At 40.3% G+C, this 24,524-nt stretch overlaps 1 protein-coding gene across 1 annotated transcript in view; it reads left to right on the top strand.

The window, feature by feature from the left end:
* Window positions 1-20,958, top strand: part of SPHKAP (SPHK1 interactor, AKAP domain containing) — a 46,295-nt gene extending 25,337 nt beyond the window's left edge. The window contains exons 3-11 of the mRNA XM_066326303.1: window positions 804-863; window positions 3,757-3,891; window positions 6,320-6,575; window positions 6,842-10,577; window positions 13,914-14,093; window positions 15,965-16,051; window positions 17,057-17,109; window positions 17,194-17,378; window positions 19,390-20,958. Of these exons, the coding sequence (XP_066182400.1) occupies window positions 804-863; window positions 3,757-3,891; window positions 6,320-6,575; window positions 6,842-10,577; window positions 13,914-14,093; window positions 15,965-16,051; window positions 17,057-17,109; window positions 17,194-17,378; window positions 19,390-19,533 (4,836 nt within the window). The 3' untranslated portion in view covers window positions 19,534-20,958. The remainder of the gene's footprint in view (window positions 1-803; window positions 864-3,756; window positions 3,892-6,319; window positions 6,576-6,841; window positions 10,578-13,913; window positions 14,094-15,964; window positions 16,052-17,056; window positions 17,110-17,193; window positions 17,379-19,389) is intronic.
* Window positions 20,959-24,524: the final 3,566 nt, after the last annotated feature.

Here is a 24,524-nt window from a genome sequence, read left to right as displayed (position 1 = left end):
ACTCAGAGCTGGAGGGGGGATTTCTCATTAGAAAATGGCCTTCCAGTAAGTACATAATAAAACAAAAGTCTTCAGCAATTAAATGGTCTTTAGATCTGAAGTTTCTGTTTCAGTCAATCTCACTACCATTAAATAGTCGTTGAAACTTATAATAATCGAAGAAGTGGCAAAACCCCTTGTCATCAAAAGTGGAACTTTGTGGTGCATCAGGTGCTCACCAGCAGTTAATCTGTTCTGCACCTGTGGTGCCCAGTGAGCAGTGCTGGAAACTTCCTGTTGAATATTGGCTCATGAACCAAGTTTAAAAAATTACTTTCATAAAGTTTTTAACTTCTCATAGATATTCTGGAAAGTTAGGAAAAATACTCCAATATTTTTGTGGTATGCAGAAAAACTCTAAAAGCAACTCACAATTGCACTTACAAAACATTTAGCAACAAGTGCCTGAGAAGTCATTGGAAAAGCAAGACATGAAGAATTTATCAGATATGTAATCAAATGTATTTTTAGCATTACCTTTACTAATATCCTCTGTATTACAGTTTATTTGCAACATTTGCTCATTCATCAGATGAGCCAGTTGTCAGCACAGATAAAGTCATCACTCTTACTCCTTTTTTCCTCGTTTCTTAACATCTACTCTGCTGTTCCCTTTACTAACCTTTCTACTTTTCTTGTAATAGGAAAAGGCTTCACAGGTTCAGCTACAAGGCTAGAAAATGAAAATATAGTGACTTTAATAGGGTAGCTGCCACTCTAATACAACTTTACAAAGTGCTTTTTCTTTTTCTCTCTCATTGCAGGTTTGTTTTGTGAATTTAGATGCCAACAGAGATGATTGCAGTGATGAGCAAGTGAAACAGGTAAATGCTTAGGTCTTAAAAACATCCACAATGGATCTATTCAGGCCCACCAAGATTCTCCAGTAAAAACAGAGATTAAAATTCTACGAACGAATCAAAGCCAACCCTAGATTTTTAAGTGTTACAGAGAGCAATGCATAAGGAATCTAAAAGTGTCTCAACACTAGACTATGTTACATAGCAGTTCTTATTCCCATCCCAGTCTTATTCCCATCCCCATCGTCACAGTCTCAATTCACAGCAGTTATCTGAGTAGATTTCTTGCTTTTGTCAGAGAAGTCAACATGGACGTGTCATTCATCCATTTTTTTTTTTTTAATTTGGCATATTACTACATAAAAAGAGTTTCTGGTATCTTGCTCTGCCACCAGTTTCTGATTTCTTTCTCTGTCCTACTCCCAAAAAGCCTCTAAAATCTTCCACTCATCTAGGTCTTGTTTAGCTGAGACTGTTTTACTCAAACTCCGCATAGGTAGATTATGTGCTCTTGAGGAGGGGATGTTGACAAAACAGATCTAAAGGTGTGTTTGTTCTGTTTAACTGAAAGTTAAAAGGGTAGGGAAAAAGAAATTTTTTAAAAGCAATAAAATCCCTTGGTTATTTTACAAGCACTGAGACAAACTGTGATATGGTATTTAAAACACATACCATTCCAGAAAAAAACCCTTAAATCTGCAGAAGTCATGTGTTAAAGGAAGGGCCTGGTTTTGTGCTTATATTTTCGTTTATCAGTTCCTTTTCATCATCCTGGCTCGGTGCCCATGTTTGACACACCAATACAGAAGCAATATGTAGTGACTGAACACAGGTAGGATCTCCTGACAGTACCCAGGGAGTTCCTTGGTGAAACCATTACAGTTCATTTGCTGGAAACACTTTTAGCTCACAGAACAACCAGTGCTGGCACCTTGATGGCTCCTGCAAGTCATTTGTTAGCAGGAACAGTTTTTCTCTGCTGTTTTCTGCATCTCGGATCTGTGAAAATTCAGTTGTCAAAAATAAATATGGCATCTTGCAGCAAAATGATTTTTCTATTGAATCAGCAGGTTAACTGTGCAGAACAGCTTGAGAGGTTTTACTTTACTGAAGCCACAGAAGCACTGGTTGTTTTCTAAAACGCTGTGATTTTATTGTTGTTTACAGTGTTTGTTGAGGAGCAAAAGCTATAAGAGGAAACACCAAAAGTTTCTCCCTCACTCTTAAAACTAGACATCTGTTTTCATTTTTCAGTGTAGGTAATAAAAATTCCCTACTAGCATAGGTGCTATGCATTCTTTTCCAAGAGGAAACTTCCTCATCCCCATTTATGTGTATAATAAGCAGGTTTTGTAAATTAGCATTGAGTGGTGTGGAATTTTATACAATATACGTGTGGCGTGGTGAAACAATTTCTTAGAAGAATTTTGAAGATGTTAGCACAGCTGTTGTTCATATGAAATGCGAATTTACTAGCAGGTACTTGATTTACTAATAGGTACTGTTAGGATTTTGTATTACTGATTGGAATGGGTTAAACTGGGGGGAGTATGTAAAAAATTATGCTTCCAGACTTCTTTTTTTCTGTAGAAAAAGTAAAAAAGTGGAGTAAAAGATATATAAAATGCCATGAATTCCTGCCTAAGAAATCTGATAAAATCTGGCAATTTATGCAGTAGAAAAATAGAGATACTGCAGGAAGTGTTTGTGATAACAGAAAGGTTATAATTTGGGAAAAAAAAAAAAAAGGTATGAGAACTTTTTATGCTACAGTGAAACATCAAACTGAATTGAAGCACTGAATTCAGTTAGTCACATAAAAATACTTAGTCTCATCTGAAGATCAATCCCCTGAAAAGTGAACGGTTTCCCAATATTGATTTAACTTTATTATTGAATTATATCTAATTCAATCCAAGCAAAAATAACACTACTGCAAGCTTAATATTTTGAGGATGAAAAGGGAAAAAAGTGAAATATTGTTGCCTTGGTTAGTAACTAAAGCAGATGGTTGGGTGCCCAAATCTGCACTCCCTGAAGGGCTTTGCCACATGCTCTGCACTAGCACGTGTGGTGCAGAAAATGGAAGTGGTATTTACTCTGCTCCTGCTCTAAGGGGTCAGCCTTGGTTCCCTGATCACAGAACAATGACACCAAGGTCCTTGGCAGAGAGAACTGCACTCTCAGAGTAGGCATTGTCTTTTTGGCCTGGCCTTTGTTCACAAAGGAGCACAAAGATCCCCCACACATGCTGGGTGAAATTCAGATCTCCTGTATGGCATCACTGATGCTGTGACTATTACTGCTTTTGCCTCTAACAAATACATAACACATAGGGAGTGACTGTATCATTACAAATGGAAGGTCATGAAAGTACACAGTGTAACAGCAAAGAAAGGCATATTTCATGTATCTCCAATATTTTTTTCTGTTCCATGTTTAGCATTGCATCGATTTGGTTGGTAATTTCCAGGTAACTTCTACTGATTTCTTGCTAGTCATGCGTGGAGGAAAACAGGAAGATCTGCCCTGTTCTCATCACCATACCTGCTGAATTTTTAGTGTTTCAGACCATGGGAGAGACACTGTTTTCACAGCCTGAGGAACTCACATGTAATAGGAAGTATTTTGATGCACCAATGCAATCAAGCTGTTTAGCACATGACAATGTGAGGGATGGCAGATTGTCCTGCTGGACACTTGAGCAGAAGTTTATACTGTCATCCTTGTGTTGTCTGGTGTCTCAAAAGACAGAATGTGCATTTTAATGCTGCCAGTTTCATCCCTGATCTACTTGAAATAATACTTTCAAGTGAGCTTTCTAAAAGGATGCCTATAAGTGATATTTCATTTTAATATTTATAACTGTGCAACTCAGACTTCACTACCTGAGAGAAAAATCTGTTTCATGCTACAGAAGTTGATCAGCGTCTCACCCAATCTCCCCAAACTCATCAGTTCGATGAACGTACAGCCACCGAAGGAAAACGAAATAGTCCTGCTGAGTGGACTGACATCAGGAAGCCTTCAGGCCGATTATGAGGTTCCCCAGGTAGGAGTCAAACTCATCCTTAAGATTACATCATGCCTGTGAAGGATGCAATTTGGAAAATGGGAAAAAGGAACCTGAAAGCAAAGACCTGAGATAAATTTGAGATGAGTGGAAGTTTGCGAACATACAAACAGCCTTTGTCAGACAGATTTCAGTGTGTGGTGCATGGTGGGGGAACACACACCGTGTACACAAAGATAGCTGAGAGATCCTGCTATTCCCTTGAACCCTGCAGGTGTCTGGGTTGCAGCTGGTAATGCTTTAAGCCACATTAGCACTTGATCCTTCAGGGGAGGCAGGCACTGGGGGCAGAGATGACTGATTTGTAAGCCCAGATTTCAAGAGTAGCAGAAGGGCAGCAGAGGTGGGAAAAGAAAGAGGCAACACTTCTGTCCATGGAGCTGGGCCAAGGCACAACTCCTACGGATTCCCTTTCCAGTGGTCCTGCCACTTCCCATTTTCATTCCCAATCCATCTTCACCTCTCAACTTCATTAAAATTGCAGAGTTACCCTGGAGTACAAACCTGACTCAACAAATTTAAAACATGCACAGGTATTGGCAGGTTTGTCTGCTGCAGATAAGCAAGAAACTTTCTTTCACTGAAATTACCTTGTGTACAAAGGCCTTCCTGAAGCAGACCCTGAGACAGCTGTAGTGCAAAGATCACTGAATTTTATGGTGTACTAATAAGCTGATCATTAAAGAGAGCAGTTACCTGGTTATTGAGCTTTCTTGCCACTCATGACTAATGACTGAATTTAGAAATGTTTAGCAACAAGCACAAGTCTGTGGTGGAGCGATGGAGCTCCAAACCCCCCATCCCAAGATGCTGCAATACACAGGGGTGTCTGAGACCCAGACAAGGTAACTGGAATACCCAAGTCACCCCTGTCTCCACCAGCCCACAGGCACTGAAATTGGCAGCCCTCTCATAGAGAGTGGAGGCAAGAGACAAACAGGATCTAAATAAATTTCTGTCAAGTAAAGCTTTGCATTGAGGCCGGATGAAATTTATTGCCCAGATTATTATGAGATTTATTGCCAAAGTCATCCTATTGTTTGGCTTTCAGAGAAATTCATTTGTAAGGTAACTGGCAGAGTTTCTATGAAATGATTTTTATTCTGCTCCCCCTCAAGCCATTTTCACAAGTACAGCCCCACAAACTGTGGACTGGAGAAAAAGCAGGCGGATGTCTGATCTAAAGCTGCATCTGTTTTTTATAACATTTTTCACAATACAGTGCATGCTCAAGCCTGATTCAATTTCACAGCAGCTATCTAATCTATCTTTTCTGTTTTAACCCACTAATTTATCTGGTTTGCTGTTGAGACACATTTTTTAGGTGGAAAGAAAGAGCAAGCTAATAAACATGTTAATCCAGCGTAACACTCATCCCACTCTCTCTATTGGTAGATATTTGATTTGCATTCACAGTCAAAGACGAAAGGTCCAGCATGGTGTCACCTTATGTTAGATACTGTGCAAATGCCCAGGGGGTCCAGGGTATCTTTTGCATAGCCTAAAACTTCTACCTAAATCCAGTCCAAAGTTGGTCCCACCCAAGCTGGCTCTTTCCTGGGAGCCTGAGTTCAAAGCACAACATCACAAGCTCCAAAAGCTTGGCTTTGGTTCAGGGTACATGCATACAACAAGCGTGGTCCCATGCAGAGACATCGACTCAGCTCTCTTGTATAAATGTCCAACTGTTCTAATATCAGTAAAATGAGGATAACAACCGTTCCTTGCTCTCCCTTTCTGTCCAACTTTCAACTTAATTGTACAGCTTCTCTAGAGGAGGCAGTTTATATAAAGTCTGAGCCCATTGTGCACTGAAGCCCCATTTCCAGTGGGAGGTTGTATTGGCCTGAAATAATGGGGCTTTGGACAAAGAGGGAATGAGAGGAAGAGCAACAGAGAAACAAAATAAAATACTATTTAAAAATGGTCTGTTGGAACATCTAAAGGTGATCTGCTCTTGACAATCTTACCATTCAGTATTTACAGGGCAGTCTTCAAACAAGCTTTGCAACAGAAATGATCATGCCCACAAACAATTCCCTCCAGACAGGTAATACCAGGTAGTGTGAGGCCATTAATAACAGCATGTCGGATGACTAACATCAAATAAGTCTCTTTCATTAAAACAACAAATTGATTGAAAACAAACAACTTGAAATTTTCAACAAAATTGCCAAGTATCCCCTATGATACAGCTGGGTTCTCTACTAAAACACTTGTATAACTAAAGCTGTCAGTCCCAGAAATCTGATTTTGGCATACATGTAACTGCACACTGTTACTAACATTGAGATGACAAATCGTATTGCATCTTTGCAACAGAACATTCCCAAGATATTTATAGAGAGGGAAGCTTAAAATAAGTTTTATTTTTTAATTGAATAACTGAGATTCTTTTCTCCTCTAGTGCCCTTGGCTGGCAGATGTCTGCTTGGTTCAGTGTGCGAGGGGGGACAGGAGGAACAGCGCAAGCTGCATCATTTTTGAAATAAACAAGTTTCTGATTGGACTTGAGCTTGTTCAGGAGAGGCAGCTGCAGATAGAAACTCGTGTCCTAAAGCCTGAGGATGACACGAACTGCTCCGTGTCCTCAATAGAAGAAGATTTCCTCACGGCCTCCGAGCACCTCGAGGATGACAACGAGGCTGATGAATATAAAGCTGGTAAAAGCAGGGGGACTGAGCATAATTCTGCTGTTGTTCATACTGCAGAACAGCTATAGCAGTGCTCACAGAAATTGCACTTGATTCATGCATATGTAATTTAGAAAATGGACAGCCATTCATATTTTTAAATTTTTGTTCAAGACAAATTACATGGCTGTGCAGTAATTTTACGGAGCATAATGGAGTACAAAGTTGTGCTGCTCTTTTCTTTTAAAAGTCACAAGTTACTCTGCAAAAACTAATTTTGTATTTTTTCTTAACAGGTCATGAAAAATTAAATGTTTCAGAAGCATCTTCAGATGTCAAGAAAAATAAAGGAAAGGGATTTGAAAACATTCACTATAGAAAAGCCAGGTTGCCATTCATTCTTGAAGGGAACTGCATTAATAAAGATAATGCAGCTGCTCAGGTCTCTGAAACTGTGAATGTTGTGGCTGAAGATGGCAACTCACAACCTGAAGAGAAGTCAGACCAGGAAATACTGTGGCAGAAGGAATTAGCTGGAAAAGGTACTTCATCATTTAGTACTACTGATTTGACTAGTGGAGTTGAAAACACAGCACTCATGTTAGAAGATGTATCTGTAACCAAAATGGCTAAAGAGGAGCTGGAGCCTCAGGGTGACCCCACAATGAAACACAGCAGCAAGACAGATGGGGAAGGTTGTGCAGGTATCAGGAAAACTGATCCTCCCTCCCAGAACGAGCAGGCGACCACAGGTCAGTACGCCACCAATTTAGCAGAATCTGTTCTGCAGGATGCATTCATTAGACTGTCACAGTCTCGACCGAGTTTCAGTGAGGAGGCTGCAGTCAGCATCTCTGTAGGAAGCTCCTGCAAGTCAGAGGATGTATCTGCTTCCCGATCTTGGAATGAGCTTCCAAAGATCGTCATAGTGCAAAGTCCAGACAGTTCTGAGAATGTTCCTGACTGGCCAGGGTCTGCCTTCCCCAGCCTGAGCCACTGGGCTGAGGCAGAAAGCTCTGCTGAAGGTTCAGATTACTTTGAGGAAGAATATTCAAATGGACATGACCAAAGTGCACTGGAAGTGGCTCTGGCTTGTGCAGCCACTGTCATTGGAACCATTTCCAGTCCCCAGGCTGCAGAAAAGTTCTGCCGGGACCAGGAAGTGGTGGACTCGAGGAGTGGAGTGGTTGCTGATGAAGAGGTGCACGCAGCATCCTCACAGCTCCCTGACGACTGTGCTGGCACGGAATACTCGTTCCCGTCTGCGCTCTGTGGCATGACTCAAGTAGCAAGTGCTGTAGCCATCTGTGGCCTGGGGGAAACGAAGGAGGAGAAGTACCCTGCAACTTCCAGTGGACTTCTGTCTGCTGCTCAGGCCTCTGCAGCCATTACTCTGCATTGCAGCTTAGCTGTAGGAAGCAGCATGGAGAAGCTGAATGAGAGCATTGCACAGGCGCTTCTCAAAGAGGCATCCGTAATTCTGACAAAACCCAACACATACAAAAATGTAGAGCATTTTATGGAATCCATAAATGGGAAAATTATTGAAACAGCAGCAAGACCACGTATTCCACGTGCTGATGGAGTAATCAGGGACGAACTTGCACAAAACTTATCCAATATTATTCTACGACATTCTGTGGAAGAGGTTAGGAAGAAGAGACAGCTACAAGCCCATTCAGAGGATGGCTCAAGTACACAAGACATTTTCACAGAGACTGCAAATGAGTTGCTTTTTAATATAATATATTTCACTTGCAAGAAGATGAACGACATAAGGCAAGTTGAAGAATGTTCTCCTCTCTTTTCTGAGGGCACAAAAGCAGAGAAAGTAACAAGAGCAGAAGGATGGCCAACACTGGCAACAGCATGTGAAACTTCACACAGCCCCCTTGATCACTCTGCTGCTAAGTCATATGGTACATCCTACAGCACCAGTACTAGCAAAGATCTTGAAAAGGTCACAGGCACTTGCAAGAGTAATATCAAAGACGTAAATAGCAATGAAAGTTCCACGCTCAATTCAGAACCAGGTGGAAATACAGGGCATAATGCACTTGGTGCAAAAACCTCTCCCAAGAAGAGATACCTGAAAAGAACTGCACGAGACTGTTACAAATCCCCAAATCAGAGTAACAGTCATCAACAGAAGAAAGACTACAGATCATTTTCAGACAGAGAAAATACCTTTGCAAACAGTGAATGCAGGCACGGTGTTCAAGAACAGCTGTCATCCAGTGCCACCATAAATACAGAAAACCAAGCCAAGATTAAGTGTGATTCTGTGCTAAATAATGATGTTCAACTTAGCTTGTCTTTGTTAGGAAACCACGTCTTGCTTCCTTCTCAGCCTGTGCTGCAGGTGAAGAATTCAAGAGACAAATATTGTATAACAGACTTTGCCGAAGAATTGGCAGAAACAGTTGTCTCTATGGCAACAGAAATAGCTGCCATTTGTCTAGAAAATTCAAATGGCAAGCAACCCTGGTTCTGTGCATGGAAGAGAGGCAATGAATATCTGGTGACCCAGAGTTTATCATGCAGAACCATGAAAAGGAAGAAGGAAACCCATACCAGTGGTTCTGTGGTTCGGAAGCACAGGGCACCTCGGCTTAGTGAGATCAAAAGAAAAACAGATGAGCACCCTGAGCTAAAGGAAAAATTGATGAATCGAGTAGTAGATGAATCTATAAACCTTGAGGACACACCAGATTCAGTCAATCTCTTTGCAAATGAAGTGGCTGCCAAGATCATGAACCTCACCGAACTCTCCGTGGTTGATAGCATCTGGCAAGGTCCAAACCACCCCAGGAACAGACTGCACTGTGAAAGGTGGAGCCGAGCCAAAGCCTCAAGCTGTGAGAGCATACCAGAGGAGGACTCCGATTCCAAAGCCTCTTTCAATACCCTGGGCCTCATGAGCAGCTTTGGTCACTCTCTGAGCCAGACAAGTTCTGTCTCAAAGCAGTCTAGTTGTGAAAGCATTACAGATGAATTTTCAAGATTTATGGTGAACCAGATGGAAAACGAAGGAAGAGGTTTTGATTTATTACTGGATTATTATGCAGGAAAAAATGCGAACAATATCTTAACTTCTGCCTTGCAACAGGTAGCCAAGAAAAATGGCCATCTTAATGTAAGGCCAAGTTGCCCATCCAAGCAGTCCAGCACAGAAAGTATAACAGAAGAGTTTTATAGGTATATGCTAAGAGAAATCGAAAAGGAAAATAAAGATAATCCATCATCCTCTCGGAATTCAAAGGACTGGTGTGGTGGTTTGCTGGCGCCCTCTCTACGGTCACCGTTCTGCTTTCGGCAGTCATCGATGCCCGACAGTCGATCCTCAGGCTCCCGGCTCACAGTGAACGTCCCCATTAAAGCAAATTCCTTGGATGGGTTCGCCCACCATCGCCAAGATTCCTTAAGTGTCCAGCCCGTCAGCACCGTGGCTTCTGCGGGGCTCTGCAAGTCTGACTCGTGCCTGTACCAGAGAGGCAAGACTGACCAGATCACAGACATGCTGATCCACGAGACGTGGGCCAGTTCCATCGAGTCTCTGATGCGCAAGAACAAAATCATAGCAGATGAGGCAGAGGCTACAGAGGCAGACCAGTTCTACAGTGATTCTCCACCACATGTGGAACAATATGCAAAAAGACTGGCTGCAAATATTGTTGAAAGTGGTAAAAGTTTAATTGTTGTCCAGCAGGATTCCTTTGATAATGGGAGCCGAGAACATGTGCTGGAAAGCAAACACCCCCAAAGCACAACCCAGATACAGCCAAAACCCAAAGTGGAGGAAGTAAATTTGGATGAGAAAAAAGAGCTTGTGAAGAGCCCTGGAAGCCTCCCTGCAGGACAGCTCAGGGAAGTGCCTTTAATTCAGATAGAAACTGATCAACGAGATGAGCCAGATAAAGACTCAGAGTCCTTAACTTCATGTGGCCCATCTGGAAAGGGGCATCAAAGCAAAGAAAAGCCTTCAGAAGCTTTGGATGGGAAACACATGGTTTCCAGTTCCCCAGTAAATAGGTAAGTGACAAAACAGCAAATCAGCACATTGCTTTGGTCTTCGGTTTATTTTCCCAGTAAAAGTTATTTTGATAAAGGAAGAAGATAAGAGTGGTACTTTTAAAGAAATAAGCAGGCTAAGTTTTGACTACAGGTTTCTTTTGGCATAAAATCACCCAATCGTGTCACAGTGGTACTTTCTGGAGAAAAATTATATTGAATATGACATTATGGTTTTAAGATTTAAATCTGATGCTGCACAGACAAGTTCTCTCTCTACAGACATTGAAGTCTCTCGTAAGACAGAAAAGATGGACAAAAATTTATTTAGCACAGGCTGATATCTGAACTAAAAAACAGATAAATAAAAATTGGTGCTAGTGTATAACAGAAGATAGCAGGATTTGACCTGTAGCTCTCTGCTATGCTTTGCGAGCAACATTTTGTGCATCTGGAAACAAGACCAGACTTCTGAGAGCTTGAAGTTTTGTGTTTACAGTCCGGAGCTACAAGTAATAAAAACTCTTTAGTGAAGGAAATAAAAGAATAAAAGTAGCCCTCACCTCCTATTTTCAATACTTCTCTGGTAGAATTTAGATAGGGAAGAGAAGAGCACTTCATTTCAATACTTCTCTGGTAGAATTTAGATAGGGAAGAGAAGAGCACTTCATTTTAATGTCGTTTCAGGGAGTTTACATCACAGCTTACCATCCTCTCCTTACAGCTGTACTCCTTTTGTAAGGAAATCTGCAGCTTGCTTTTGTTAAGGTAAAGTGTGAGCCAGCATGAGAGTGCAGTGCAAATGTGGAGGATTGCTGTGGGTGCTCTGAGGTGAAGGGAATGCACTCTCTCAGGGCGTTGCCTCTTTATCACTGTACTTCATTGTATCTGTTACTTGAGAGGTATCTAAACCGCCAGTCTCTCGGAGCGCTGCAGCACCCCATTATCTCACAGTGGCAGAAAGAGTGCTGGTGCTGGCATCAGAAACCATTTTGTAGCTCATTTTATTCCAGGCAATGCTGTGTTTTGGCATTTGACAAAGCTCTCCTTGAAGTGAGAAAGTAGATAGATTGTAAATACTTTCCTGTGTATGGCAGCAATTAGGTGGATAATTACCATGGTGTCACTAGTCTTTCATACTGACTCTCCTGCACTAACCTTCCTCTTCCTTAAAATACAACCTGCTTTTAGTAAGATAAATTTAGAAATCCACCTATTTGGAATCTTGACTGCTTGAACTAATTTTTGCAGTTTACGAGCCCTTTCATAACTTCTCGTCTGCCTTTGAAGCAGAGTTCCCAACATGGCTGTGATATGGTTAAAGCAATAGGATTGGTAGGGCAGAATTAGTAATCAGAGGCTACACCTGCCTGAGCATCTTGGTACAGCAATGCGGTGCAGTTTTGGTTCTTGCCTCCATTTCTGTCCACTGGCCCCAGTTACAGCATGAAATGCAGAGTTCTTCCAAAGCCATCTCAAATAGAAGCTGCCAAGTGCTCTCCAGATGTGCCCCTATCCCTGCTGGGAAGGCAAAGCCTCCAGTGGTTCTCCACACAGATCTGAACCATTTGTGGCATGGCTATCTGGACTAAGTCTAGGCTGAGGTGAAAACCTAAAAATAGATATAATGTGGCTATAACAGCATCAGTTGAGATTGCTTTGATCCACTCCTACTGCATGAAATTACTTGCTAGTTCAGATACAGGCACATAGGACTCCAGGCAAAGTATCAAGCAGACACAGAGTCAATTAGGGGGGGAAAAAAGCCATGGAGGCCTTGAGCAATGAAAAAAAGCTCTTTCTTGTACGTAGGCAGTGCAAGAGAGGCAGTCCTGTCATAGTTACACAGAAACTGTTCCAAGTGACTGTTCACAAGTGGGGAACTGTCAGTTCAAAGCATCGCTGGTGTGAGATGTAATTGCATAATGAATCAAACAAAACCCAAAATGCCAAGAAACATCACCCACACAAATCTTTTGTGTTTTGGACCAGGTATCAGGAGCTGTCTGTCCTGTACTAAGAACCTGAAGAACACCCCTGCCCTGTGGCCTGGCTGCTCAGTGCCCACGTGTCACAGAGTGCAGGGGCAGAGTCCTGGGCTCAGGGGTGACAGGCACAGGGGTTTGGCAGAGCTGACTGCCAGGGGGAGCAGAGCCACAGGCAAGCAAGTCCCATTCTCCCTGCACAGGCTGCATCTCTGTCATCCAGCATTAGTGCAGAAACTTCTGAGAGCGAGAGCTTGGCAAAAAGAGATACCCACAATGATATTGTCTCAGTATATGCCTAATCAAGGTAATTACTCAGGAGCAATAGAATTTCTGGTGTGATCTCCTGCTTTAACTGAAGGCAGATGCCTTAACCATAACTACAGATGAAGATCTGAAGGCAGATCTCTAGAGAGATCCTGCAGAAGGTTCTCAGTACAGAACATAACATTGCTGTAATCCCTAATTTTCAAATGCAGACTATCCAGTGAATATAACAAAACTATAGTTTTGCTTTACTTGCTGTTCTGGCATTACAGTGATATAATTATTGGAGGGATTGATTTTTACTTTTCTTTGTATCAAAAGTCCAGTTTAGCTCTAAAACCTTAGCAAAAATATAGTTCCTTTTTTGTTATTGTTTCTGTGTGTGTTTGTTGGGAGCATGTGTACATATATATGGCATACACATGTATGGTGACATATGTCAAGTGTGCAGAATTAGAAAGCATTTTTCCCTTAACCTTGTACTTTCTAAACTCTCTCTGGGCTCCACCTTCAGTCTGGTTTCTGACTGTTGCAATATTTTGTCCTTCCGCAGCCGAGGCAGTGAAGATCCTAAGGACACAGCATGCTCAGAGTCATTAGTGATTCACAACTTTGCTACTTTCACTTCTTTTGGATCTACAATTTTAATGAAGTAGAAAACCTTGTCAAGAAACTTATTCACCCATTAGCAGGACAGGGATTTTGCAGCAATATATATTTTCCAATATATGTTTCCAAGAAATATTTTCTGCAGTAACATATACCACATTTTTCAACCACTGATTGACTGACGTGCATTAAGCAATAAACCTTTACAATGATCAGGTTTTTTATACACGCTAATTTTTGTACAAGCTAAAACTTTTCTATGCATACTTAAATCCAGGGATTGTGTTTATTTATAGCAGTCATAAGAAAGTCCTTTTTTAAGAGCATCTCAGGCCATATGTTGTACTGGACTCTATGTATAAATTATAAGCTTGTCCAATCTTCTGCATGTCTATAATTCTGCAGCTTAGTTGACTTTAATGAGCAGCATGGCCTGAAGATTGGTGGCACCAGTTTGTTTGCCTATATCAATGTGCCTTCCCTGTCACCCTGCCAGCAACAGTCCTCAGAGCAGATCAGATGCTGAAATCATAGGAGAGACCAAAACAGCTGAAGAATTCCCAGCCCATCTCAGCAGCAGTGAAGAAAGCACTGGCAGCTGGTCCCAGCTTGCCAACGATGAGGACAATCCTGATGACACCAGCAGCTACCTGCAGCTCAGCGAGCGCTCCCTGAGGTACCCATGTTGTCTCTTCTCACTGTACAGTGTGGTCTGCCCACCAAGCCTACCCTGCATCAGCAGTGAGAGGCAACAGCTCAAGATTTACTCATAATACTGTAAAGAATGCCTGATGGCACACTTTATCTCTTTGGTTTTTAATAAGGGAAGAAAATGACCCACGTTCTGATTCTCAGCCAGGTCTTTTTGCTGTTGGTGTGTAGCTTGTTTTAGACAAATAAACCTCCTGGCACCACTGAAGTGTCCCAGTCCTACAGCAAAAAGGGCACTGGACAAGTTAATGGCTACAGTCTTTTGATTTATTTGCTGTTGTTTGCATAATGTTTTGTTTAGGCACCACCATAGCCAAAATTGACCAGACTGCCATTCTCACCAGAAATCCATGCACTGAGAACAAAGATTGAGCCCTGATCTGCTTAGCCTGGCACAAGGGTGCAAATTAACATAGGATGACCAGTTTTTCCCTGAGTAGACATAAATTCAAGAGCTCCTACTGCTATGTGCTGATTTTGTTCCAGTTCAAATCGGGACAAATGTTTGCAAATGTTATTTAGTCCTTGGAGTTCATATAGAGCGATGGTAGTTTGACTTCAGCCCCTTTACAGCATCAAATTGAGTAAGGTTTTTCCTTCACATGCTCTTAGACTATGTTTTAAAATATTATCAAGTAATGACATCTTTCTCTTAAGTATTAAGATGACAAGGAGGGAAGACATTATGGTAATGAAGCAGGGAAAAGAAAGTCTCTGTCAGAGAGCACTGTTGGCTGGCCAAAATTACTGCACAAAACATGGCTGTCAGTGCAGCTGAACATTCATCCTGTTATTATAGTATCAGCTTTTAACAAAGTCCTTGGTCTGAGAGAGCTGAAGTATTGCACCTTTCAGCTCTGCACTGGAACAGAAATTGCTACAGCAAGTCTGAATGCATGGCATGCTGACAGTGTCTCAGAACACCTTGATGGGGAAAGTAACTGTCTAATCAATCCTTCTAATATAGGGGAAAATACTATTAGTTGGTTTTTCAGTAAAAATTAAGTGGTTCACCGTGACTTGCCACACAGAATTTGTTCAAGCTAATTGACTTGCAGCCAGCAAATTCACAATCTGTCCATGAGACTATTACAATTTCTGCATAAACATTCACTGTCACATTTATAGTGATGTTATAAAGTGAACTGGTAATATTTTTTCCAATCTCCTCAAGTGTACTACTTCATCCTTGTGAAGAACCCAAAGAGAATATTTCTGTGTATTTGTGGTCTCAGTGAGCATTTGCTTTGGTTAAAATCTCAGTCTTTCAGAGTAGTCAGAAACATGAGGGGCCATCTCTGTACCTGTGGGTTCCATCAGATCCCAAATAGTATTTGGGGTATGATGTAATGCACTGAAACTGCTGCTGGTTACCAGTGTGGACTCACCCTACAGGTAAGTGTATGATGGGCAGCCAGTGCCTTGCTTGAACTCCCCGAGTTCAGAGGGACCTGGATCTTTGCAGGTTTCTTGCAGGGCATCTCTGTACCTGCTCGTCCATCTTTTCAAGGATTCAAGCAGACTCAGTTTTTGTTTGAGGCCAAGTGTTCATTGCATAAGCCATTCACAAGAAGAGAGTCCGCTTTTTTTTCCTCCAATTAACAGCATCGCTTGATGCATTGATGCACTTGATACATGCTCAATCTAGAACTATTTTAATAAAAGCCTTTGAGCAGACTAATGTGCTTCATTCAGGGAACCACTTGCTGAGCACAATTGATTTTATGGAACAGGGCTCCTCCCCGCTTTTCTTTGTACAGAAATAAATTTTTAGAAGATGTATGGAGACATGTTCAGCACAGCTTGGCACTAATACTTAAACTTTTGCTTCGTCAGCAATGGCAACAGCAGTACAACTAGCAGTCTTGGCATTATGGACCTGGAAATTTATCAGGAGAACGTGCCATCTCCTCCTATGATTAAGTAAGTAGTCACTGAAGTGAGACTTGATGTTTAGTCCAATTTCAACTGCAAATCATTTATGCCACCAAAACCCTGCCAAGCCCTGCTTGCACCTGCTGCTGTGCCTGCCCATGGTTTCAGAAAAAAGTACATGCAGGTGTCTGTGCAGAGTGAGGGCACCAGACAGTGAAAAATGACCAGAAAACCTAGTCAGGTGGATCTCTTGAGAACACAGATCCATCAACCAGCCTGTCTAAAAGACACTTCTCTGTGGTATCAGTTTGCTGTCATTGAACCTTCTTCTCTGAATAACTTCAAATATCATCAAAACTCTACTGTAGTACCAAGGAAGGTCAAACAAATAAGGATCAATTAAAAGCACTTAAAAAACCCCAAGAACATTTTTGCAATAATAAAAACAATAATAATTTGGCCCGCAGCACAACTTACCTATTGTTTCTGGGAATGTTTCTACTGAACACGCGATTCAATTATCAAGAGATGTGCGAGTACATCCTGCCTAAAGATCCTGGTACAAGCTGCCAGCTGGTGAATGTCATTATGCAGCCAGGGCACACCCACTGCACAAACATACACACTGTACATCACATACTGAACATGGGAACTTCCTGAAGTCAGTGACATCAGAAAATTGTCGCAACAAAATACAGACATTGGAAATTCAGCATTTCCACCCAGGTTAAGAGACTTGCTGTGTCTTACCATAATGTCGTTTGCTTGTCATAATGTGAACTGTAAAGATACATGGATCCTGGTGAAATGTAATACATGACATAACTAATACAGGTACTTCATCCTGCTGCAGAAAAATGCCGCAATTCACTTTTTCCTGATTCACAGATTAAATAATGAAATATGTTCAGCATTTTATTGTTTCATCCTATGTAACCTTTTTCTTGCAGTTTTCTAGGTCTTGAATTGAGGGAGAAGTTTATTCATCATGAAGCGATGTTGTAGACTGTTCCTAAGTATGACTAATAAGCTTTGTTGTTTTTTGTTTCTAAGTGAATTAGTAGAAGAAAAAGTTTTCCTTAAAGAACAGACAGAAAACACTGAGGGTAAGTTGAACCATATCAATTAAAACATACAGTTTGAAGACAACACAAGTAATTGCACAGTAACTGGTGGGATTATTTTTCCAGAAAGTACTTCTGAGCTTTCAGTGGGAACAGCCAACTGTCAAAAGGACCTCCTGGTGATAAATTTTGATCTGGAACCAGAGTGCCCTGATGTGGAGCTACGAGCCACCCTGCAGTGGATAGCTGCTTCTGAACTTGGAATTCCAACTATCTATTTTAAGAAATCTCAGGAAAACAGAATTGAAAAGGTAGTGTTTACAGAATTGGGCATACTATTAACATCTACATAACTGTAGCAGTTGTGATTTATTGAAGTTATTGATCTTAAAAGAAGATGCAAAAACATCTACATTACAGCAAGATGGCAACACTACTTACAGTTTATGAGAAAGGAATGAGAGGATAGGTGTATCAGAACTTAAGGTATGTGAAACATGTAGTAGATTATCTATGGCATAAGAAAATATCACCATGAGACCTTCTCCAAAGTCTCTATCTGTTCACTTTTTCATATCAACAATATGTTCTCTTCTGTCTAATGTATCAACAATATATTAAATACTAATGACCAGGGCAGAATTAACATAGTCCTTTATGTGGCTGCATTTGAAAGGCTGCACATGGTTTACATGCAGTTTAAGTACAAAGGTTTCAAAAATAACAATTAAAAAACATTTGTGTGTAGATATATAATGTGAGACATTGTTTGGACTTAAGATTTTCCGTCCTTATGCTGCTTCTACCTTGCCTGTAACACCAATTACAGCAGCCTCAGGTCAGTCTGAACTTGTGCCTGGCTGTTCATAAATTGCTCCAGCGGGGGATACAACTTTTCAGCGCAGAAATCTCTTTCCAGAAAGAGTGGCCAGACACAGATCACTGAGAAACCTTCTGAGGTGTTAGTCCAAGCCAGAGCAAGGAGCAACACTGAAGTCCAAAACAGCCTCAAGAAGTGCAGATTCTTTCTGTTCCTGAATGATCAGCTGGTGCTCCTTTGTAGACCCCACCAAATACCAACCACAGCATCTCAGGACACACCAAAAGAGACCCATTTCCAAGATCAGCAAGGGAGCTTAAGCTTTAAGACTTAAAAACATGTCAGTATTTAAGTCAATTAATGAAAAAGTATTAAAAATCAGTATTTTGGTCTCTTATGGGAAGATCATTTTGAGTAGCAGAGATATTGTTTGATTTTCTTGAGTACATGCATTTGGGAATCATAAACATAATTTAAAATGCATTCAACAGCAACAGTCCAAATTGCATCTAATTAAAGAAACAGCTGTCAGCTTTACCCATGTGCTTTGGCAAACAGTTAATTCAATTGCAAAAATACACTAGAGAATAATGAAGCACATCCTGCCTACAACAGCGTTCTTGGAAATCACGTGCCTATTAAATAACATTAAAATACATATTAAAAGTTTAGGCTGCAGTGTGTAAATAGCAAACAGCTACACTAACTAGAGACACAATCTTTTCTTTTGTGCTTAAAACTGGAAACAGAAGGAGCAAACTGATTATAGTGAAATTCAAAGAAGTGAAAAGCCTTGATTTTCATTTATGTGCTTCAAAAGAAAAAGGGACCAGATGGATGACCTGTGAAGCCCATTATTAAGTAACAAGTGGACAAAACTCAGGAATTTTTTTTACAGCTGCTTAAGAACGTATTTTTTACCTCTGGTTTCTCTGGAAATTAAAAAAAGTCAGATACGGATACTATCTATGTTTAAAACACAACTGTGATAAATGCCTTCATTTGAGAAAATTTTACACAGAATTCCAACTCCCTAGTACTATTTGAATATTTTAAATACTATGGGATATATATATATGGAAATACAGAAAATTAAACATAAAGTAAAATATAGCTAGTGGTAATGCAAAAATATTTTTTAAGATGGATAATCACACTTGCATTATTTTACAACGAGTTGTTGATAACATGGCAAATAGTGATCCTTTAACAGACTGACTTTTTCTGCTTTCACTTTCATTGCAATTAAATAATTGACAGAAGCAGTTAATTTAGAAAATGTCATGACAGCCCATCAGTCTCTGGGGAGCTGTGGAACTTGAGAAATGAAGTTTTTATAAATAGCAAGAATGTTGATGTTTCTGTGCACTGAATGTGTCCGCTCTCTGATAACAGCTGTGCAAAGGGTGGGCTAACAAGGGTTTGTGTGTATGCATTCCACAAAACCTTAGAAAATGTTCACCAAATCCCAAGTACATTTCATTGTGGTTATTTTTATTTAGTTTCTAGATGTCGTGCAGTTGGTTCAGAGGAAGTCCTGGAAGGTGGGAGATATCTTCCAAGCCGTGGTGCAGTACTGCAAGCTCAGCGAGGAGGGCAGAGAGATCACACCCAGCCTGTTTGATTGGCTACTTGAATTGGGTTAGCAAAGTTGGCTGGTTCAGCTTTTCTGTTTTATTCCAGTTTAAATAAGCAGTGGTTTGTGTAATGCTCTGATTTCTGAACATCACTGAATAAAATGTGCAAAGATGTACAAACTCTACAAGAACAGCACAAGTCCATGCCACAACTGGCCCAGGAGCAAAGTGAACGCGAATTTATTGTGTCTTTCTGTGTCATGAGGGACTCCTAACATGTTGTGCTCTAGGGATGCACTGTACTATGGATTTTTAGCCTTCTGAATTAATGAACTACACAGTAAAGGCTTAATTATCTAATATATTCAATTTTCATCAATTTGATTAAGTCAGTCAAGTAAATGGAATAGTACCCTAACATTCGGTTTTAAAATAACACCAATACTTGTGCAGTTTAACTGTTAGAAGCAGAGAATGTTTCAGAATGACTAAGAGACACCCTTGTCCCTAGATAAGTAGTATTTATGGGTTCTTGAAATCCCCATAATCTCCTAAGGGGTAAAAGCTTTTGAAGACTTAACACCTTTGCAGTTAGACAACACAATAAAAAGCTGCTGAAAACACCTTTTAGTTTCTTCCCATGTCTTTATTTCTCTTCCATAGCTGATTCCTGCAACCTTCCCAAAGAAATAAAATCCAGTTTCTCAGTTACTATCCTTAAAAAACTGATTCCTTTTCCCTGGGAAGCAGTGCAGTTCAGTATAGCTAACCTGGTAGATTCCTGCAGACAGCTCTGTGAGCCAGGGCAGTTCTGAAGCCCTGTCCTGCCCCAGCTCTGTGACCTTGGGCAAGTCATTTCACCTCTGTGCCTCAGTGTCCCTGCCTGGCTAAAGGGAATCATGATAGTACAATTGTTACTGAAGTGTTTCTGTTGAAAGCACTATGTAACAATCTACGCATCAGTTAAAAGCAGTGAAAAAAGTACACTAATAATTTTAGTGTAATCAAATAAATTGTTAATGAGGCAAAGAAACGCATATCTGAAAAGAGCACCATCTTGTCCTAAAACTCTCAATGTTAATTTTTGTAACTTAGAAGAAAGCAAAATGTTTGTTAAAATTTCAGCAGACATATGTGTTCATTTCAAAGATAACTGTTTGGAATACATGTGAGAGTTCACATTCCTATAACATTTCTATAATTGTTTGATAATATATACTCTGCTATTGTCCTGCTGAGATGGTCTGTTGCTATCATGCACTTAGGAATACATTCTCTCGATTCTGCCAAAGAGACTGTGTGTGAATTTAAAGGTAAAACCAACTTGTGACATCACAGCTCTTCTCCAATTTGTTTTTTTGAAAATACTTAATTTTATCTCTCCTACCCAAATAGAGGAATAGAATACCTGCCTGCTTTTTCCCAAAAAAACTATTTAAGAGAAGTTTTATTTTCCATATGACAGTATATACTTCTGTAATATTTCTTGAAAAATATACCTATCCTTTTGCACTAAATATTTTTTAAAGATTTGAAGTAGTTTTAAATAATTTATGAAAAAGAGCCATATTCTCAGTTTTATCTTTAAAACCATTGCAAAACTTGCATGATTGCATCACTTATTTGTTACAAAATACAAATTGTTAGTGAATCAAAATCTAATGTGGAACATTATATAACATGAATAATTCTCAATCTAACTCTTCAGTAAAACAGAACAGGAGAGGTCACTATACAGTCAAAATAAAGGTCAATTTATTGCAAATGCTGAACATAACTGGAGTCACTGGGCCAGCCCCTAAGAACTCCTGAGCATCTGTAACTCCCACTAACATCAGTGGCAGCTCTGAATGCTCAGCATTTCTGAGGCTGAGAGCTAATGAAAAGCACCGAGAATTATAGACTTAAAAGTGCTTTGTTTAAGTAAATAAATGGGAAAGTGTATTTATTTTTAAACCAAATGCAGTTAGTTGTCAGTGTACAATTTTTTTGTTGTGATAGAATAAATGTTTACAAAGCACAAATACCATGACAGAGTTGTAACAGTGTGATGCAGTTTCTCTGTACAGTAGTTCTTAATGTTGCAATTTATTCAGTAATAAATTTATGTTATAATGTGTGTCCGCTTTGTCTTCCTAAAAAGTTCACAAATGAGCAATGGATTTTTTGACCTATTAAATATTTGCTTGCTCTCCCTGGTGCTTCTCAAACTCTGCTTCTCAATGACAAATCCGATCCATGGCTCTGACCAAAACAAGCCAGAGCAAGGTTCAGGTCTTACCTCAGCGCCAAAGCTACTTGGGTTCCACAATTCATTCAAGAGATAAAAGGCTAAATATAACATTCTTAGCATCACAATAAAATAAAGAGAAGTGATACCCTGATTGCCCAGAATAATTCCCAATGTACAAACCTCTATTAGTGCTTACTCTGGCTGCTTTCAGTACCTGCAAAAGTGAGGAGGAGGGTGGGGAGACAGAAGTTCAGGAGTTTCCTCTCTCCTTGTGTAAATTTGCAGGGGCATTTACTGCAATATTGCCTAGATACCTCAGGTGTTTCTTTCTACCACTACACAGAAGAGGAAGCCATCACCTCCCTGACTAAATAAGAAAAGCATTTGTGCATTCTTAATTTTTTTCATTTTTTTAAAAGTGGGTATTAAATACACCTAAATTAAAACAGCACACAGCCTTAGGTAAAAATCTCCTACGTGAGCATGATGCAGGTTTTTAACAACATCAGGGGTGGTTGCTCACTATCTTTCTTGATAGAAACTAGGATACAGCAAATTAAAATCATATGCTCCAGATTCAAAGCAAGCAAAAAGAGATGAGAAGTTATCAAATGAGAAGATGCAAGACTTGTACACAGATTGAAATGGAAGCTGGAGAAGTTCTTGCAGGAGATGTCTCAGGGGATGCCCTGGCCATCAGAGTCCCCCCACAGGAGCAGCAGCCACAGCTGCAGTGTTCCCCTTCCTGAAGGTGGCTTCAGGGGCAGGTGATTGCCACCCCAGGGTTGATTCTACCACCCACATCATGAAGAGCAACATTTGGCCTGTAGATCTGCTACTCTTCAAAAAGCAATTCTGCATTTGACTGAGATATTTTAAAATGCCATTTTTAATGTTGCTGTGTTTAGGGTTCTTTTCATATTGAGGTTACTAGAAGCTGAAAAACTATCATCTACCTCAATTTTGTTCATACCTCCGAGGATTTTTATTGTCTTCAAGTAAATTTAACTATTTGTGGTCTGTGATAAAAGTAAAATTCAGTAGGTAGCTTTTCTGAAGAGGCCAGTTTCACAGTTGCTCTTGCCCTGTTTCGTGCAGAGCTGCATGACCAACAAGCATAAGAATGTCACTGTGAATCCTGGACTCTAGATTTCAAAATGACAGAGGGAAAAACCCACCAGTCCATTGAAATAAAGAACCCACATAAACCTACTTAAAAAAAAAAATGCAGCTCAGAAGGAAAGCACATCCACCCTAGCCAATTTAAGAATTTGAGTCACAGCCATTCCTAAGCCTCTGCCGCATATAAGCAAACCTATAATGCTACAATTTCAGTTTTCCCAACCTGCTCTGACCCCAGTCATCACAAGGAACAGGCCCTCAGAAGGCAACTTGCAGCTGTGCAGCATTTAGCAGGACAGACAGTTATATTACACAAGCTGGTCTAGCAAACTCAGTGAAACAATTTCCAGTAAAGACAAGGCTGGCTGATAGGTATTGCATCCTCTTCCCAGCTTCAGCTGAGAATAAGACAGTAAAGTGCAGCAAAGTAGAAAATAGAAGCAGGATATTTCCACGTCCTTTCACTAACTACCCAGAAAATGTAAGTGATCCCAGTGAAAGAGACCAAAAAAAAAAAAAAAAAATTCACACAAAACGCGACTTTTAAAACATGAGTGGGTGTGAGTATTACTGTCATCACCTATTCAGAAAGAATTTGAATCTCACACGTCACAAGTCCAAGTATGCATCATGTGCTTACATGGAAATCCCCAGCCTTGTGAAGTGTATGTTCTGTCCTAGAGCAGTTACATGACACAAACTTCTTTCCCAGAAAACCAGAATTGCATATTCAGAGAGGCTTATCCTGAAAGGATTTCTAAGGTCTAAAGGAAGAAAGAATACAGCAAATAAGATATTTACAGTGACAATCCTTATTAAAGCACTTCACAGCTCTCCTGAGGTAATCCTTTTCAGTAAGGTCAAAGGGAGCCAAGTTTGTCAGCATTTCAGGGTAATGCAAGCACATAGAGATTGAAGTAGCACTTGGATTGTGTAAGGGATGCAGATTAAAAAAGTGTCAGGTAATAGAGGTAGAACATACACATTCATCATTTTGGCTGAGGGACTAAAGTGGAATCAGAGAAAGGGATAAAGCTGCTTCCAGACCCACAGAGTGGTTCCAGGAAGATACATACATTTATGCAATGTATTCCTAATGTATACCCACATATGGGTAAACCAAGGTGCAGAGAACCTAACATCAAAGCATTCACAGAGTAACTAGAGTACTACTGAAGCTCTTACAAAGTGCCAAGCCAGTACCCTTTCCAGAAGTGCTGTGAACCATACCAGATGTGAAAGTATTTCATATATGAGCAATAAACTTAGATAACTTAGCCTGAAAAGCACTTCTACACACTCAAGAATCTAGGAAGAGTCAGAAATAGAACCCAGATGGCCTGCCAGTCCAATGCTTACTGTATGAAATCTCAACTCACAATTTCTTGCAAAAATAGGACAAGAGCTTGAAGCCAAAAGCTATTACAGACATCTGATTCACTAGCATAGTACAAGAAAAAAAACCATGAAGAGGCAACAAGAAGAAAACCAAACTAAAAGATTAAAGGGGGTGTGGGGAGAATCCAGCTCCTAATCACAGTCCAAAGAATATTTTCTACTTTGTGATAGTTCACAGCAAGTCAAATTTCAGTTTTTAACTATGTAGCAGTAATTGTGTACATCTCATTATAGTAATTTTCCTCCATTTTTGTCAGCTGGAAATCTCCCAAATCACAGATGCCCATCAATCTAGGGCCATTAGGCA

Source organism: Sylvia atricapilla, chromosome 10 (genome assembly GCF_009819655.1).
Source record: "Sylvia atricapilla isolate bSylAtr1 chromosome 10, bSylAtr1.pri, whole genome shotgun sequence".
NCBI lineage: Eukaryota > Metazoa > Chordata > Aves > Passeriformes > Sylviidae > Sylvia > Sylvia atricapilla.
Note: the sequence above shows the minus strand (reverse complement) of the source record. Positions and strands in the feature narration are given on the sequence as shown.